Source organism: Crocodylus porosus, unplaced genomic scaffold, assembly GCF_001723895.1.
Source record: "Crocodylus porosus isolate Cpor-Errol unplaced genomic scaffold, CroPor_comp1, whole genome shotgun sequence".
In the NCBI taxonomy this organism is placed as follows: Eukaryota; Metazoa; Chordata; order Crocodylia; family Crocodylidae; genus Crocodylus; species Crocodylus porosus.
Window position 1 is genome coordinate 54,103,779 of NW_017728947.1, and position 15,756 is coordinate 54,119,534.

Consider the following 15,756-nt stretch of genomic DNA (forward strand, 5'->3'; position numbering starts at 1 on the left):
CTACTGAATCAGGCAGCCGCACCTAGCCTCCGGGTTAGAGAGCAAGGGCTTGATTTGGGAACCTCGTGAACCAACAGACCTCCTTTAGTTTATGACTTTGTGAAACAATAAAAGTTTTAAACTGAACAGGTCTGAGCCTGTGCTTAATTCAGTCCTATATAATTCGGCATCGAGCTCACACATATGGTAAGCTGGCTAAGAACTCATAAATATGTTTTGCAATGTATGCACCTGATAAACCAGCCCTTTTTTACGGTGTGCTAATTAAGCCACAGAATATCTTAACTGCATTTATTCAAAATATATGCAGAATTTGTCAGCCTCGGCTCTGTAATCCTTCCTCAGTCCAGGAAATGAAGGTACACTAAGGCTGATGTCCAGCAGCATAACTTACAGGGGGCAACTAGGGCAGCAGCCCCAGGCATTGCCTTTGCAGGGTGGGGTGCCCAAGGTGCAGAACTGCCCTGCTATACCTCTGCTGAGGTCTAGTAGTAGTCCAGAAGTATGGCCTGTTGGGAGACATTTTGGGGAAGCTCAGGACCATAGATGGAGCAAAAGACTGTAGGAAGATTTGCAATTAATTTGTTTTATTACTGGAAAGAGTTAGGAATAGAACCTGGCATTGTAACAATCAGGAAAAGGCCATGACAAATTAAGGAAAAATATCTCTCCTCCCAAGTCAGAAGAGGCAAATAATTTCACATGGGAAGGGTAGGTGCAGAAAAGTAAGTGTTTCTTCACATATTCAATATGTATCTCCTTTAAACAGAGAGGTAAAATACCCCTATTTGAACATTTACCTTTAAATGCAAAACTGCTTTGCATGTCCTTTTTGACATTGAGGGCCAGATAGAAAGGCAAGGGGTTTTGCCCCTGATTCACAGCCTGGCGCTGATTGGAGAGTGTGCTATTATTTAGCTAATCAAAAGAAAAAAACAGATGTAAGAAAATGGCAATGAGGAAAAAAATCGCAGCAAAGCAAAGAAGATCGCCTCTTTGTATGTCTGATGGCAGTACCATAAACTAAGAAAAAATAATACCAGAGCAGCAGTGTTACATAACATAGGTATTTTTAGAGTATTTGTTTTTTCTGGTTCTGAACAATGAGGTATCCTTAGACAAAGACTGCAGCTAATTTAAAATGAAACTTATTTAAAGTCAGAAGTAGCTGCTCATACCAACCAATGCAGCACTCACATTTTGTATATAAAATGAATCAAACTGATATATGACAGGGGTGACCAATCTGTGGCATATGAGCCACAAGTGGCACAGGCAGCCTCTGTGTCTAGCATGAAGCAGACTAGGGTTGGGACAGGCAGCACAGAGGCAGAAAGCAGAGCAGCGGTTGTGTAGGAAGCTTGGGGCAAGAAGCAGAAAGCAAAGCAGCAGATCAGGAAAGAAGCACAGGGCAGTTAGCACAAAGCAGAGTAGCAGATGGGGATTGGAATGGCACTTGAGGAGGGTGTGGGGCTAATCTGTAACATTCTTGCCAAAAAGCTGGCCCCCAGTAAAAGTAGGTTTAAAGTAGGTTTTATTCCTCTGTCTGAGAGACTTCTCTGAATGTGAATTTCCAGGCATAACTCTCTAGTGATAACCAATGCCCCTGGAAGAGTGCTGAAAATAAACAGGACAGCTGGCTGCCCTAAGTACTGGCCATGCTTATTCATCCTTGTTATTAAAATAGACAAGGTGCTTTGGGTAAATCTGATATCTTTTATTAGATCAACTCAAATAGTTGGAAACTTTCTTCTTTGCAAGCTTTCAGGTATAAATACCCTTCATCGAGCTGAGGAAGCATTTGCAGTTGACATGTGCTCTTCCTGGATGGAATAAATAGTAAAAAATCCAGAGGCTGGTATGCATGCAAGAAAGCCAGTCAGTGAAGATGTAAATTGAAGAGTCAGTGAGTGAGAGACAGGTTGTGGGGGGGTGATGAATGTTGGTGGTAAATAGTTTAGAGGTACCTGGGGAGTCAGATGTTAGGTAGGTTATGTGTCATAAATCCAATGTCTATATTTAGTCCATAATTTTTTGTATCCAGTAGGTTGACAAAGTGAAGTTTGTAGGCTTGTCTGTGAAAGGTATTTTGTAAATTCCCTTTGAGGATTAGAACTGAGAGGTGATGAGAGAGTGGTTTTGTTGTGAGAAATGTTATTTCCTTGTTATTATGGCACTGGGGTGGTTTCCTGGGTTTCACAGTTCATGGCCTTTAACTAGATGAGACAGTGATGTTCTTACCCTGTTGTAAAGATGCCAGCCTTTTAACAGGCTGGTACAACTGTAATTGTGTTGGTTATAGACATCTGACTGTGAGCAGTTGCTGAGGAACAGGGCCTCAAGGAGCTTAATAGGGTTGTCTCCCTGTTATCCCTCTTCTTGTTGATTTATTAACAAAGGTCTATCCTGTTTTTGAAGGCTGATTACAGTTCCTCTGTTGAACCCACTTATAATATGTGGTGCCAAAAGTGGTTTGAGAGAAACTGTTGGCGTTTTGGAAAAGAATGGACCAGATTAGAGCTTCAGTGCATCTGAACCTCTCCAGAAATGCAACAAAAGGCTGAAAGAGATTCAGACAAGAAATAAAATTCTTCTCGAAAGCAAGTAGAGCTACAGAAAAAAGCAAGGAACAGAAAACAACCATTTTTCTGACCATTGCAGGGATGGAGGTAGTAACTTTATTTACCATATTTTCTCACTTACCATGTGCCCCCAAATCAGCAATCAGTAATGGTAAATTTGGCATCAAGAAAGGGAGTGGCTGCAGTAAGAGGTCTACATTAATACCCTGGTTGCTGGCTATCCCAACACCTCCTCCTGCAGCAGCAGCCTCTCCCACAGCAGAGGGTTGAGACTGACAAGGGGACTGGGACTACTGGAATGTAACCCCCATGAGCCCCAAACTCCACCAGCTTTGGGGGACTCCACTACAAAACAGATCCAGTTTCTTTGCTTGGTTGCTGACCCATAATGTAGAGTATGCCATGCTACTGGGTTCAGTTAGCACAGAACACATACTCTGAAGGAAAAACAAGAACAAGCAAACAAAGTTTAGAGCAATGGGAATTAAGCATGCTGCCTTGGTCAAGCAAAGCCACTACTCCAACCAGAAGCTTGTCAACTGATATCAAGTGGGCAAGCACCTTCCAGCCACATGAAAGGCTGCAGACACTGTGGAGGAAAGCACAGACCCAAAGGGGAAAAAACAGGAAGGATAAAGAGTAGAACAAAGAAGTTCCAGGAGCAGAGGCTGAACCTTTGAAAAAACTGATGTCTATAAGAACGAAAAAGCCTATCCAGAGATTAATTGGGAGCTGTTGCGGCTGGAATGCTATGAATGTAAACAGATATAGCCTTTTATTATTTTTCATAAGAAAAAGGGAGATGTGAAGAGCCTAGTCCTTTAAGAGAATTGCACAAATGTAACCATGTGGGTTGTGGAGAACTGGCTGAGCAGGGGCTGCAAACCGTTTTTTAATAGCGCTGTCTCCCAGTTATCTCTCTCCCTTAGTTTATTTATGATAAAGTCTAATCTGTTCCTGAAAGCTGCCTACAGCTTCTCTGCTGAACCCAGGCATTACACACTGGTTTAGAAAGTGCTTGACTTGCTGAAGGATCAGGAAACTCCCCTGGCTTAGACAGAACATTCGTAATGTCATGGACATAGGGGCAGGAAACAGAATCGGTCCGAAGCCTATCTCGCCAGCACAGACGTTCCAATAGAGGGTACTTAAGTGGTATTTTGGAGCAAGTGAGAAAAGTTATTTTAGACTCTTCCTTATCTAAAATAACCAACTCAACCTGGCTGCTTATTTATATCTCCTTTCTCATATGCAGCTGAGCAACTAACTGCAACAGTAACTCCTGGGAACCATTGAGCCATTTCAGCACCTCAGATTTATTTTCATCCTTCAGCCCCAGACGTCAAGAAGATCTCTAGGAAGACAGATAAGGACACGGCTCCTCACAGAAATCTGGTAGCAAAGGAGAGTGATTTGCAGAACACATACCTCACCATGCAACATATGTTCAAGTATAAGAGCCAACATGTCTGTGAAAGAAATGAGGTGTCCTTCTTGGGCCCTCTGTCTCAGCTCCTTGATGTAACGCTTCAGAGTCTTCCAGGAAGAAGCGCTTGCCTTGCTTTTGGTGATATGCTTTTGAGCTTTGCTGATTGGACCCACCAGATCCTTGTGTGACCAATTAGCATCTTCATACAAGTTACTGATAGCCCTGGGAAAACAGAGATGTTAAGTGAACAATTGTCTGTTAAAGATTGTGAGATTCCAGCATCTGTAATTAATATCTAGGGCTCTTTGATTAATAACTAGGACTCTACATTAAAAATAGAGGCACTTTAACTGCCTACTCAATTTTTCATATTTCTTTATAATTAAATGGTTAGCCATTTAAAAGGGATAATGAAATACGACAATGTCCATATTTCCTCACATACCATACCCGTTTCCCCCCTCCCCACAAAACCAGCTCTCTGAAATTGAGGGTCATGTCTTAAGCACGGAAGAGCTCTCTGATTTTCTTTGCCAGAGTAGGTGCATGGAAGAACAAAATGAGAAAGAAACTCTGCTATTAGATGACTGCCAGCTTCTCTCTCCCCGCCAGCAAGCAGGAGGGGGCAGAGGGCAATGTTTACTCTTTCACAACCACTCTCAAATTGGCACCAGTTTTTGGCAAGCTTTATTGCATAACAAGGTTATGGGGGATAAGGTTATGTTTACTTCTGAGCTTGAGCTTTCTGAACTTCCCTTTGGAGATGCCAATTGTTTATATAGGCTCCCAGCTCTGAATCACTCTGAGCCACCTAAGTGCAATCATTTATAGTATGGAGGTTGTAGGCACCCAAACCCAATCAAACTGAATGACTGTCCTGAGCAAAGTGCCTCATCTTTAGGCGTTCCAACAGCTAAGCATTGGCATACATGGAACCAGCTTGAATCTGATCTTGGGCCTTGAAATACTAAAATATGCAGTGATTCTCAACCAGGCTGCCACAGCCTCCTGGAGTGCCATGAAATCCCTTTAAGGGCACTGTGGAAAGCCTTACAGTATTAGCTCTGTTCCGTGTACAAGCACATGCACATGAGTCACAAGATAAACCCAGAGATTTCAAATAGGAATCCATCGAGTCAAAAACATTTTGACCCGGTGTGGTCTGAGTTCTTTACAACAGAAGAATTGATCCATTATTTTTCTGTAGTTAAGAAATAAGTGAAAGCTAAGAAATGGCATTTTCTGAGTGGTGCCTTGAATCTAACAAGGTTGAGAACTACTGAACAATGATTCAGAATACCACCTCCCCCCCAGCCTCTTTGTCTTTACCAAGTTGAACCAGAAGTTCCAGTAAGATATGTAACACAGTCCAGCAAATTCATCTTCTGGAAACCTAGAAGATGGCCATATAGTGATGACATTGCCCTATAGCCTCCACCTGTCGCCATAATAACTATTAGTGGAACCTGTTAAATACATAAGCATTATCGTTAATGACTAAGGTTCCTGCCTAATGGAGAGAAGCCTAGCCCCTCAGATGTTCACTTGCCCCAGTGGAAGATTTCTAAAGTATTACATTGGTACAGTATGTTTTTCAGCAGAGGATGTAAAACATCCAGTGTACGTGATTAAACATCTCACAAATTGTAGCCAATTGTGTACTAAAATAAATAGTATATCGATATAGTATCAAATGTGCTCCTCTCCCTCCTATTCCATACATTAAGAGTTAACATAAAGAACTGAAGAGAAGAAGCCATTTTAGCAGACACAAGTTTTACTGACCTACAAAAGCCAGGACTATCCTGCATGTTTTTCGGAGATCATCTCCTGGTACCTTATCTATTAACTTCAGCAAGCTCCTAACCAGGGAATTCTACCTCGCAAGCCCCCATGCAACATACCTCGTGCTCTTGCAGATCCTGTTCCAGATAAAGACACTTTTTCAGTGCTTCAGCAACCACCTTCTTCCTTTTCCTCAGGAAATCCTGCTCCTCCACACACAGATCAAACCCCAGGCGCACATCAAGGCCTTCCAGGCTGGAACATAGAGAGATATGGACACTGATACACCCTGAGGTATTATATATTGTGCATAACGTGACCTCCATCCTGAGGGTGGTACAGATCATGCACCCTCTCCACAGCCACTCTGCTCTGCTTCCTGCTGAAGAATAGCTCAGCCCCTATGTCCTTTGGAATGGCTACAACCAACTGCTGTACGCAATCAAATAAAATGTTGGATCACAATAAGAGGCAAATCATGAGCTCCAACATCCAAGCTCCAATTAATGTCAATGAGACCAGCATGTGCTCCTAAAGGTGACCAGTCTTGAAGAATGTTCATAGCTGTTGGATAACCCCTAACATGCCATTCAACACTACAGGGATTAAAGTATTTGCTAATAGACAGTTACATCACTGTTCAACACCATTCATCCTCAGTCTAGATTATCTCCAATCTTTGTTTGTGATCCTTCTGCTCCACTCATGACACCACCCCCAAATGCCTCTGTATTTGATTGCTTTAGTAGCCCTTCCCCCCTGAACAAGAAATTGGTTCACCCAAGCACCATCACCGTCCAATATTTATTCAAAACCCTCCTAAAATCTCATTCCTTCCATCTTTCCAGCAAGGAATTAGTTACATTAAGAAAAAATAATTACAGAACTTTGGGAACATGGTCATGTTTGAGTGAATGTGCAACCCCATTATTACAAACCTTTTTCTCACTTATTTTTATGTATTGTCCTTACTGTGTGGTGTGTCTGAAACTTGATTCTAAATTCACTGGGATGAAGAACAGAGCATAAATATTCAAGAGCTACTGATTTTGGGATGTTGAACTTGAAAAGGGGCCTCCTGCTTCCAGTGAATTCAACAGAAACTTCCCATCAATATCAGTGGAGTAGAACAGTGGTGTCTCGGAGGTCGTGTATTCAGCATTCTCTAAAAATAAGGCCCCTTTAAAGCATCTTGCATCATATATCCAAAACTTCAGGCATAAAAAGTGGATAAAAATTCTTTTAATCTATGTATTTTAATTTTTTTTAAAGTTCCTAGCATCTTTGTGTGCTGTAATATATTATATTAATTAAAATAAAAGCAGCCCTACAGGACTACTGCTGTTAGCCCCACATTTGAACCTCTATGAAGTTGTTGTTGCTGGTTATTTTGTTGTTGTTGTTGATGATGATGATGTTAGCAGCACACAAGGCTCTTAAAAAATCAAAGTCACTGTGCCCAAAGAAAGGCAGCCATCTAGGTAGGAGCATACCAAAGGTGGGTCACAATAATCACCATAACATAGGCTCAATTCTGCAGGGTGCTAAGCACCCTACATCTGATCCAGCAAAGGCTTTTACTACCATGTACTCTCATTCTTCAGCACACAGATCTTCCCTTTAAGTTCAGTTGTGAATAGGACAAAGCACCTTACCACCCACTGGCCTTCAGCTGTAACTCCAAATGTGCTGGCTGAAAACAAAGGATTTCAGGGTTACGTAACTCAGATGGCAAGAATATGAGCATACTGCAATGAAATTAATTCATGGTTATCGCTGAATAATTAGCATACCCCCCAAGAGAACCAGACAAACAACTAACATGATGGTTGAATTGTCTGCCACTGCAGACAGGAGATAGACTCATGGGACACATCTCCATATGCAGGGGTATACACTTGCAGCAACAATAACAGTAGTGACACAAATTTGTGCTGCTACTTTTTGCCGCAGCGCACACCTTTGCACTGCCAGTGTATCCATGTCTGACAGTGTATGCTCCTGTTGCATGTGCCATGCTGCTTTTTTTCTTGCCTTTTTTTTTGTTACCAGGATTTCCTGGTAGTAAAATGTTGCCCTGTACTACAAATCTGCAATGTGGGGCACATTTTAACATTCTGCACATGTGGTTTGTGGTGCTGCAAAGAGGTCTGCAGTGCCAGAAACAGCATGTGCCTGCACATCTGGATATGGCTGTGTGTGATATAGATGAAGGGGCCATTATGAACATCTAATCTACCCCCTGCATTAAACAGATTAAAGAATTTCAAAGATTAAAGAATTTGATGACTGTTACATCAAGCCCAATCACTTCTGGTTAGGCAAAAGCAAGTACTTTAGAAATATATCAACTGTGACAGAATAAATGAAATGTAATCGTAAATTATTACACTCTTTATATACTATCATGTAAAGCAGAGGCAGGCAATTATTTCAGGTAAAGAGCCACTTAACAAGCTTTGGTGAGCTTTTGAGGGCCACATGGGTAGCCCTACCCCTTGACAGTGGCCCTGCCCTCTGTTCACCATCTTGAGACTGGAAGTCCCGCTCCTAACCCCTGACCTTTGCTACCAGAAGTTACTCCCTTTGTTCCCCTCTCCCTACTCCCCCCCACCAAGAAATACTCCTTTTGGGAGGGGGAGGGGTGCCATCTTGGAACCAGAAAAAAATAAATCATACACTAAAAGTCAAACATCTACTATAAAATATTTGAATTTTATTACAAAAAATATTTTTGTCATGATTTGTGTTTACATACTGTATATAGAAGTGATTGCATAATAACTCAAGAATAAATTCTAAGTCTTGACTATTGTGTGGCAGCGTGTGGTTGGGGATGTGTGCATGTGTATGCTGGGGTGTGGGTGTGTGATAGGGTGTGGGGGGTGTGGCTATGTATATATGTGTGGGATTGTGGGAGCAGGGTGTGGGTGTGTGGCATTTGTGGGCTGAGGGAGGGTAGAAGGGTGTGGAGACCCCCTTCACACTCCCCACTATGACACAGCAGCAGCAGGCAGGAACGCTCAGGGTGGTTGTGCCTGGCCGAGTCCCAGGATCTGTGCAGCAGGGAGTGATGAAGGCTTCCAGCTCCAGCAAACGGAGCTTCCCTCCAGTGGCACGCAAGGGCAGGGGCTGCACATGTGTGGCAGGGAGTGTCAATGATAAGGCAGCCTGGCTGGGCTGTGTCCCTTGCTGTGATCTGCAGTGCTGGCCAGAGCTGCATGCCACCAGGCAGCAGCACCTATGGTGGGCACAAGCACCCTGAGCACTCCCACTTGCTGCCACTGTTGCCTGCTGGGCCTGTGCACAATGTGGGGAGTTTAGGGGGTCCCCCCCCCTCACAGCTACACCCTGCCAACCCAAACTCCGCACTGCCACCTCCCCGCTGGGCAAGGGCTCCATGTTCCTACCCAGCTGCAGCTCCCCACCACCACCACCACTTCCCTATCTGCTGCCCGGAACAAGTGGGATGCTGAGGAAGCTGAACAGGTCCCCTGGCAATGGCAGCAAACCCCCACCTGGAAGCTGTGTGCTGGCTGGGCTGGGCCCTTCCGCCCACGAGGTGGAAACGAGGCGCAATAGGGCATGTTGCGGGGGGTGTATACGTGGGTGCCTCGCTCCCATCCTCATGGGTGAAAGAGCTGAGAGGAGTACAATTAATTGGTGGGCACCGTAGGCCAAATAAAATGCCTGGTGGGCCATATTTTGCCTGCCCCTGATGTAAAGACTGAAAAACCATGCATCTTATTGATTCAAAAGGCATAACAAATTAAACAAGAACTTGATTATTAAAACTAGCTACCATCATATGCATCTGATTCAACAAAAGAAGGAAAAGCACTTATCCATGGATGGATCTACGATTTTGAAAAAAGAAGTACAAATGGAAAGGTACATCATCATCTATAACACATCATCATCTATAACATATTTTTCTCCATTTAAAAAGAAACTAGAAGCTTTACAAATAAGCTAGGGACCTAAGGCTTATTACTCAGTTTAAGATTAAAGCAAAAAAATGTTGGAATGTGTATTGATTTGCTATATCATATATGATATATAAAAACACAACAAATTAGGCTCTGAAGACATTGCTTCATTAGTCCTGTAGCCATTAGAATTAAACATACATCTCTTTCAGGTTCATAAAATAAAATCAAGCCTTCCTGAGCTTCTTGACAGTGCATCCAGTGCTTCAGTTAAAGTTATTTCCACACCTGAGTTAATGTTCACCTAAATTAAAATATCCACACGCAAGTTAATGTTGCCAGGTAGAGTTAAAAACAGTGTTCAGGCCAGTGAAATAGGAGCTACATTACCAGACTGCAGAATTGCAGAAGAAAAGATAGCTTGATTAGTAAAAATATTAAAAACCATTAAAAAAAAGAGGGAGGGTAATTAATGCTTGTCCAAGGAAGAGTTTAAAAGGAATCAAATTGTAGTGAGCCTTGAAGTCAATTGACTCGTTCACTGCTGCCTGAATAGAAATGCTACTGCCACTCCCAGGCAGTTGGTTTTAAACTTTGGGTGCAGCAGGAAAAAAAGGGGTGTGCAACTGCACCACTGCGCCATGCCCGCCCCCGGTCCCACCCTGCATTTACCTTTTCCAAAGGCAGTGCTACTTTCATTTTCTGTCCAATGGAGAATGAATTAAGTGGTACTTCCAGGGAACCACTGGAAGCATCTCTTTGCATTTTTGTTTCAGCTGCACCACTCTGAAAAGAAAATCCCAAGTATTTTGATTGCAGTGGGAAACATTTTAAAAACACAGTAAACTAAAAAAAATAGATTAACCTGGTGCACAGTATGCAAACATTGTACAAGCTGACAAATTGATCATGGATAGAGGATGTTACCTCTAGTGTGGCTTTTAATGTTGGCTCCCAACCCTTTATGCAATGCAAGCACAGGATGTCTGAGTCCTCAGTGATTCTTTGCATTTCTTCATAGGATTCCTTCACCATAAGCATAACACTTTCACCCCCTAGATAAATCAGGCCAGTTAGTGTACATAGGGTTATCAACATAAGAACATGACAATGCACCCCTTTGGAACACCTCCCAGCTAGCTGTGTATTCTCTCCCCTGCACACCTTACAAATCCTAAGCAAGCAGCCCTGTAGTCCATTCATCCATGCCAGAGCCAAACCATTATAAAATGGGAGGTCCATTTCTCAAATAACTTTATCCCTTCTAAGTTCTATCTGTGTCTCCACAATTTTTTACAAGACAGGCAATTTGATTACAGAGGAGAAAATTTTTCTATCCAGGTGCTTTCTCTTTCTCTGATAATAAGTTATTAAGGAAGTAATAAGTAATAAGGAAGTCAGCTCTAAGATTCATTATTATTGTTCATTGTTATTATTAATAACAATGAATCATAGAGCTGACTTCCTCCAACATTCAGTTATCCCCACTCTTCCACCATTACCTCCTAGCGTGCACATAATATGGTATGAACTGTTTTTTAGTCTTATTCAGGAGCAGAGGTGAGCCCTACCAGACATCCCATTGAGTAGAATCTCTTCCCATTTCTCTCATATGATGCCCTTATTCAAGAAAAGTAAATTTCAAGGTGTATTGACTTTGGCACTAGAGACTTAGGCACTTCCAAATGCGGAGAATTGTTGGTCATTCAGAAACATGAACAGAATTAATCATTGATACTGAAAGTAGGGCTGTGCAAGTAATTCATAGGTAATAACATTTTAATGAATTGTACCTTGTTGCAGTGCACCCTGGTGCCCTGCGCCTGAAAGTGGAGATGGCTCAGGAGAGACCCCAAGTGCCGGGAAGGGGGAGGCTCAGCTGCCAGTCACCAGGGCTGTGCAGGTGCTGGTTGCCGGGGCAACCAGTAAAACCAGCTGACAGGAAGGGGCAGGGCTTCGCCCTTCTTAAGCCCAGGCTGGAGGCCAGGAAGGCAGTTCCTCTCCAGCAGCCATGGGAGTAGGAACTCAGCTAGGACAGACGGAGGGGAGAGCTCTGGCGGTGTGAACATCCCCTGGTTGCTGCTGGGGTTGGGGAGCTCTCCCTCCCTCTCTCTTTCACTCTCTAGTAGGGGGTGAATCTAGTTTAACCAGATGGTCTAGTTTTTATGTTGTAGCCCAGGGGCTTTGTGTTCTTATGTTCACTATTTTGACCAGAGGACCGGGTGAGGCTATTAGAGGTTGGAGGAGGCCTCATAGGGACTCCCCAGTAGCATGAGGGTTTCTGGCGCCTGAGAGGGCGCAGCATTTGCAGGGTACATTGGCCCCAGCCCTGAGCAAGAGGGGGCAGTGAGCAGCCCCGAGCGAGAAGGGGACAGCAAGGAGCCCCCAGAGTGAGGGGGGGCAGTGAGGACCCCCCCAGGAGTAAAGAGCAGGGCCAAGACACAACAGGGCCCAGGTCAAACCATGTCAGCACCATCTGCGAGGCTTGGGCTGCGGTGTAGGGGAGGAAAAGGAGCTGTAGGTAGTGCCCCCTGTCACCAGGGCACAGAAAATGGGCAGCCTCCCACTGATTACAACAATCTATTAATCAAATAAGATCAAGGTGTGGCAGGTGAGTAAGCAAGCGGTTGGCCCATTACAGGAGGGCGGAGCCACTCCCGGAAAGGCTCCGATAGTGATACTCCTGTCACATACCTCTTAGCTTATTAATACATAGGTGTAAGGGAAGGGTTTTCAACCTTTTGGGGTCATTGTACCTCTGGCAGCTGGTCAAAAAGGCAGGAATCCCCTGGTGGCCAGACGAGTGGGTGGGGGAGGAGTCCCCAGCAGCCAATTGGCAACTGGACGTGGGTGGCACGACTGGCAGCACAGCAGTGGTGGAAGCACCAGCAGCACGCACTGGCAGCAGCCACTGCCAAATACCCCCTGAGGCCATCAGAAGTACCCCAAGTGTATACATACCCCCAGTTTAAAACCCCTGGTATAAGAAATTCACAATATTAGTAGTGATTTGAAAGTAACCAAGGAATATTTTCAGTGAACTTTTTGGTCTGAAGCTTGTCTATGAGCATTTCCTTGGGGATATCCAATCTATGGAAATTCAGACGGCTTTCGTAAATTGTGTGATATACCTCTGATCAGTGTTTGCATGATCATAGCTGAAGTCTACCAGACTTCAACAAACTTTTGAATTGTACTAGAATTCTACAAAGACTCGGTATTTGTCAGGAGACCTGGGTTCCAAACTTTATTCTGCCACTGATCTGTTGTATGGGAAAGTTGCTCTATTTCTTTTTTGCCTCCATTTACCCTTTAGCCTTTAACCATCTCATCCATTTAGGCTTTAAACTCTCCTGGTTGTGTATGGTTTCCAGCCATGCATCTGGATCATCTAGTACAATACAGCCTTCTCTTGCTTGTGGCCTCTACTGAAATTCAAATTATTAATAATAATTTTAGAATTAAATTTCTGAATATTTCTAGTTGCTAAATGTAAATTTGTTTTCAAGAAATATTTTCCAATATTTGTCAATATTCTTAACAATAAGGTCATTTGCTAGAACACATCTGGAAAGTTAGCATAAAAGAGGATGTGAAAATGGTCTAAGCAAACTTGTTTAAAAATGTGAATGCTGGTAAATAAATATTTGGGGAAGTCTGAAAGGGTTTCCCTTCACCATTTACTCAGATCCACATGGAAGACAGTTGTACCAAGGATCAAGCTTTTCTCAACAATTGTTTTCTTTTGCTATTATGGATATTTGGAAGTAATTCAGAAATTTAATGTTTCTTATTTAACAAGTGTGGGCTGCCAAGTAGGCAGGATTTACTTCATGGTAAACTCACTTTTTAAAGGCTCCTCATTTTCCCCTTTGGTCATCTGAACTTCCAAACATAACATTTCCCGGGCCTGTGACAGACAACCCATAAGGATAAAACCAGCTACTGAGAAGCATTTTGCTCACAGAGAGTAGATGTTTGGTCATGCTTTGCTCTTATGCAACTTGTAATAGAATTCTAATGTGCCTCAATACCCCCCCACTAATCCAGATAAAGGAATTTCTTGCAAAACCATTCAAAATTAAGGTCACATAGAATGCAAATTTGAATACCCATCTGATTTTCACATGGCATACAATTTTATCAAGCTAAAAAGAGACTTTTCCCAGTAAAAATAAAGATTAAAAGCAAAAATGGGTCTATTTTCAAGTGAAATAGGCTTATTTAAACAGTTAAGCAAGCTTTTACTCTATAAAAATATACATTTATACATGTTTAATATAAAAATTTGATCAACACTGCAACACCTAGTTGTGGGCAGGGAGGGCAAAAGCATGCCTTCTAGTTAGTGTGTTTTGTAAAACTTGGATGACAAGAATGACTCAATTTAACTGTATGCATGATTTTTCCTGATACCAACACTGCTGAATTCAAAAGTTCAAATTCATGAATCAGACCCCCCAAATCAAGTCTTTTCAGCTGCCTTTCATTTGTTTCAGTTTGTGGGCTTCCTTTGTCCTCCTTTACACCTCCCTCCCTGCTTTTCTCTACAAACATAACAGTAAGAAACATTTCTCTTAAAACAGATTTACATAAAAATCACTAGACTTCAGGACCTAGGGCTAAAGGAAATTACAAAATACTATAAGAATTGCAACAAAGTCACAAGAGATGGCATGACACCACCATGATTCAGAAACCTTACCACCAGGACGCCATTAGTAATGAGTTTCTCAGGAGGACTGGGGCTGGAAAAAAGGCATTCAAATAAAAGCTTTTAGCAATGAGGTACATGTATTAAATGTCTCAGTTTTAGGCATGTTGAAAAGCCAGCTCTTCTAAGCCTGTGCAACATGTTGTTACTTTATCTGCCTGGGAGGTAAATTCAAAGCTTCCATGGATTACAACACTAAGTCCTTGTTGGTGGGTTTTTTGTTTTTAAGGGAGTGGGGCAATATGGCAATTTCAGAATTAGAACTGGTCAAAAATCAAAGAAACTCTCTCATACAAATGTCCAGGTTTTGCCATTTGTTTTTGTTCTAGTGTAGAGCAACTCAGACACCTCAAAACTTATCACAGAAAAAATCCAAGAGAGACACCTCCAAAATAGTGATAAACTGGTGGCTAGAGCCCTCACCAGAGACCTGGGAGATCCAGCTTCCTGGTCCCTGCTTTAAATCAGGCAGAGCAGAGAATTGAGCCTGTGTGTTCCTCCACCAGTACCACAATGAGAGGTGGGTCATCATGGCAGCAGCTGGACACCCACTTAGGCACAGCACAAGAACACAAGCTGCCATTGCTGCTGGCCCAGCTGCCACCCGGAGTACAGACTCTGGCTGTTACACCTTTACCCCCAGCATCACCAGTGAGTGCCCTGCCGCTGGGCTACTAGTTATTCCATGAGGTCTCTGTGCCCATCCTCTCACCTCCTTCCATTCTGGACCTGAAAACCTGTTCTGAAAATAATGTCATTCAAACAGTTTCTGGTTTTCCAGTTTTTTAAGGAAGAAGAAAAATCAAAGAAAAAATCCCAACCAGTTCTAATCAAAACACAAAAGCTCAGAGACATAATCCAGGCCAACTCCTGCCTGAGACAGAATCATTTGTACCCAAATCATCCCAAGCACATCCTTATCTAATCTACTACTAAAACTAAAAAGGCAACCCTGCCACACGGCCACAAAGCATAGCACCCTAACTTGCCACAGGTAAGGCAGGGGGATAATAATGGCCAATATTCTGTTGCTGCAAAGGTTGTTAGAATAGGTTTGAGAGATCCAAGGAAGAGAGCCACATGCCCCCACTACAGAGGAAGGCAAAACCCCCCACAGTCCACACCAATCTGACAGTGGGTGAAAAATCCTTCCTGTCCCCAGAAGGAATGGGAATTAGTCTGACCCTGAACACAGAAGCAAGACCTACTATCCAGGAACCTCTGGGTTTTAGTCATAGCAGGAACCTTGGCACAACCTAGTGAAAATCCCCAGCCTTGATCTATAATGACTATTATATTATAGTCACTTATAATGCT

The 15,756-nt window shown here is 42.9% G+C and overlaps 1 protein-coding gene across 4 annotated transcripts in view; it reads right to left on the bottom strand.

Moving 5' to 3' along the window:
• Positions 1-15,756, bottom strand: part of LOC109321068 (cytosolic phospholipase A2 delta-like) — a 50,085-nt gene that overhangs the window by 11,864 nt on the left and 22,465 nt on the right. For 3 of the 4 annotated variants that reach the window (XM_019551370.1, XM_019551369.1, XM_019551371.1), the window contains 9 exons: positions 14,431-14,473; positions 13,572-13,635; positions 10,653-10,780; positions 10,398-10,511; positions 7,452-7,489; positions 5,916-6,051; positions 5,341-5,477; positions 4,011-4,233; positions 801-918 (listed from right to left, as the gene is read on the bottom strand). In XM_019551370.1, the coding sequence (XP_019406915.1) occupies positions 801-918; positions 4,011-4,233; positions 5,341-5,477; positions 5,916-6,051; positions 7,452-7,489; positions 10,398-10,511; positions 10,653-10,780; positions 13,572-13,635; positions 14,431-14,473 (1,001 nt within the window). Of the gene's footprint in view, positions 1-800; positions 919-4,010; positions 4,234-5,340; positions 5,478-5,915; positions 6,052-7,451; positions 7,490-10,397; positions 10,512-10,652; positions 11,519-12,419; positions 12,524-13,571; positions 13,636-14,430; positions 14,474-15,756 lie in introns of those variants that run through there. The other variant, XM_019551372.1, reaches the window with a different exon arrangement.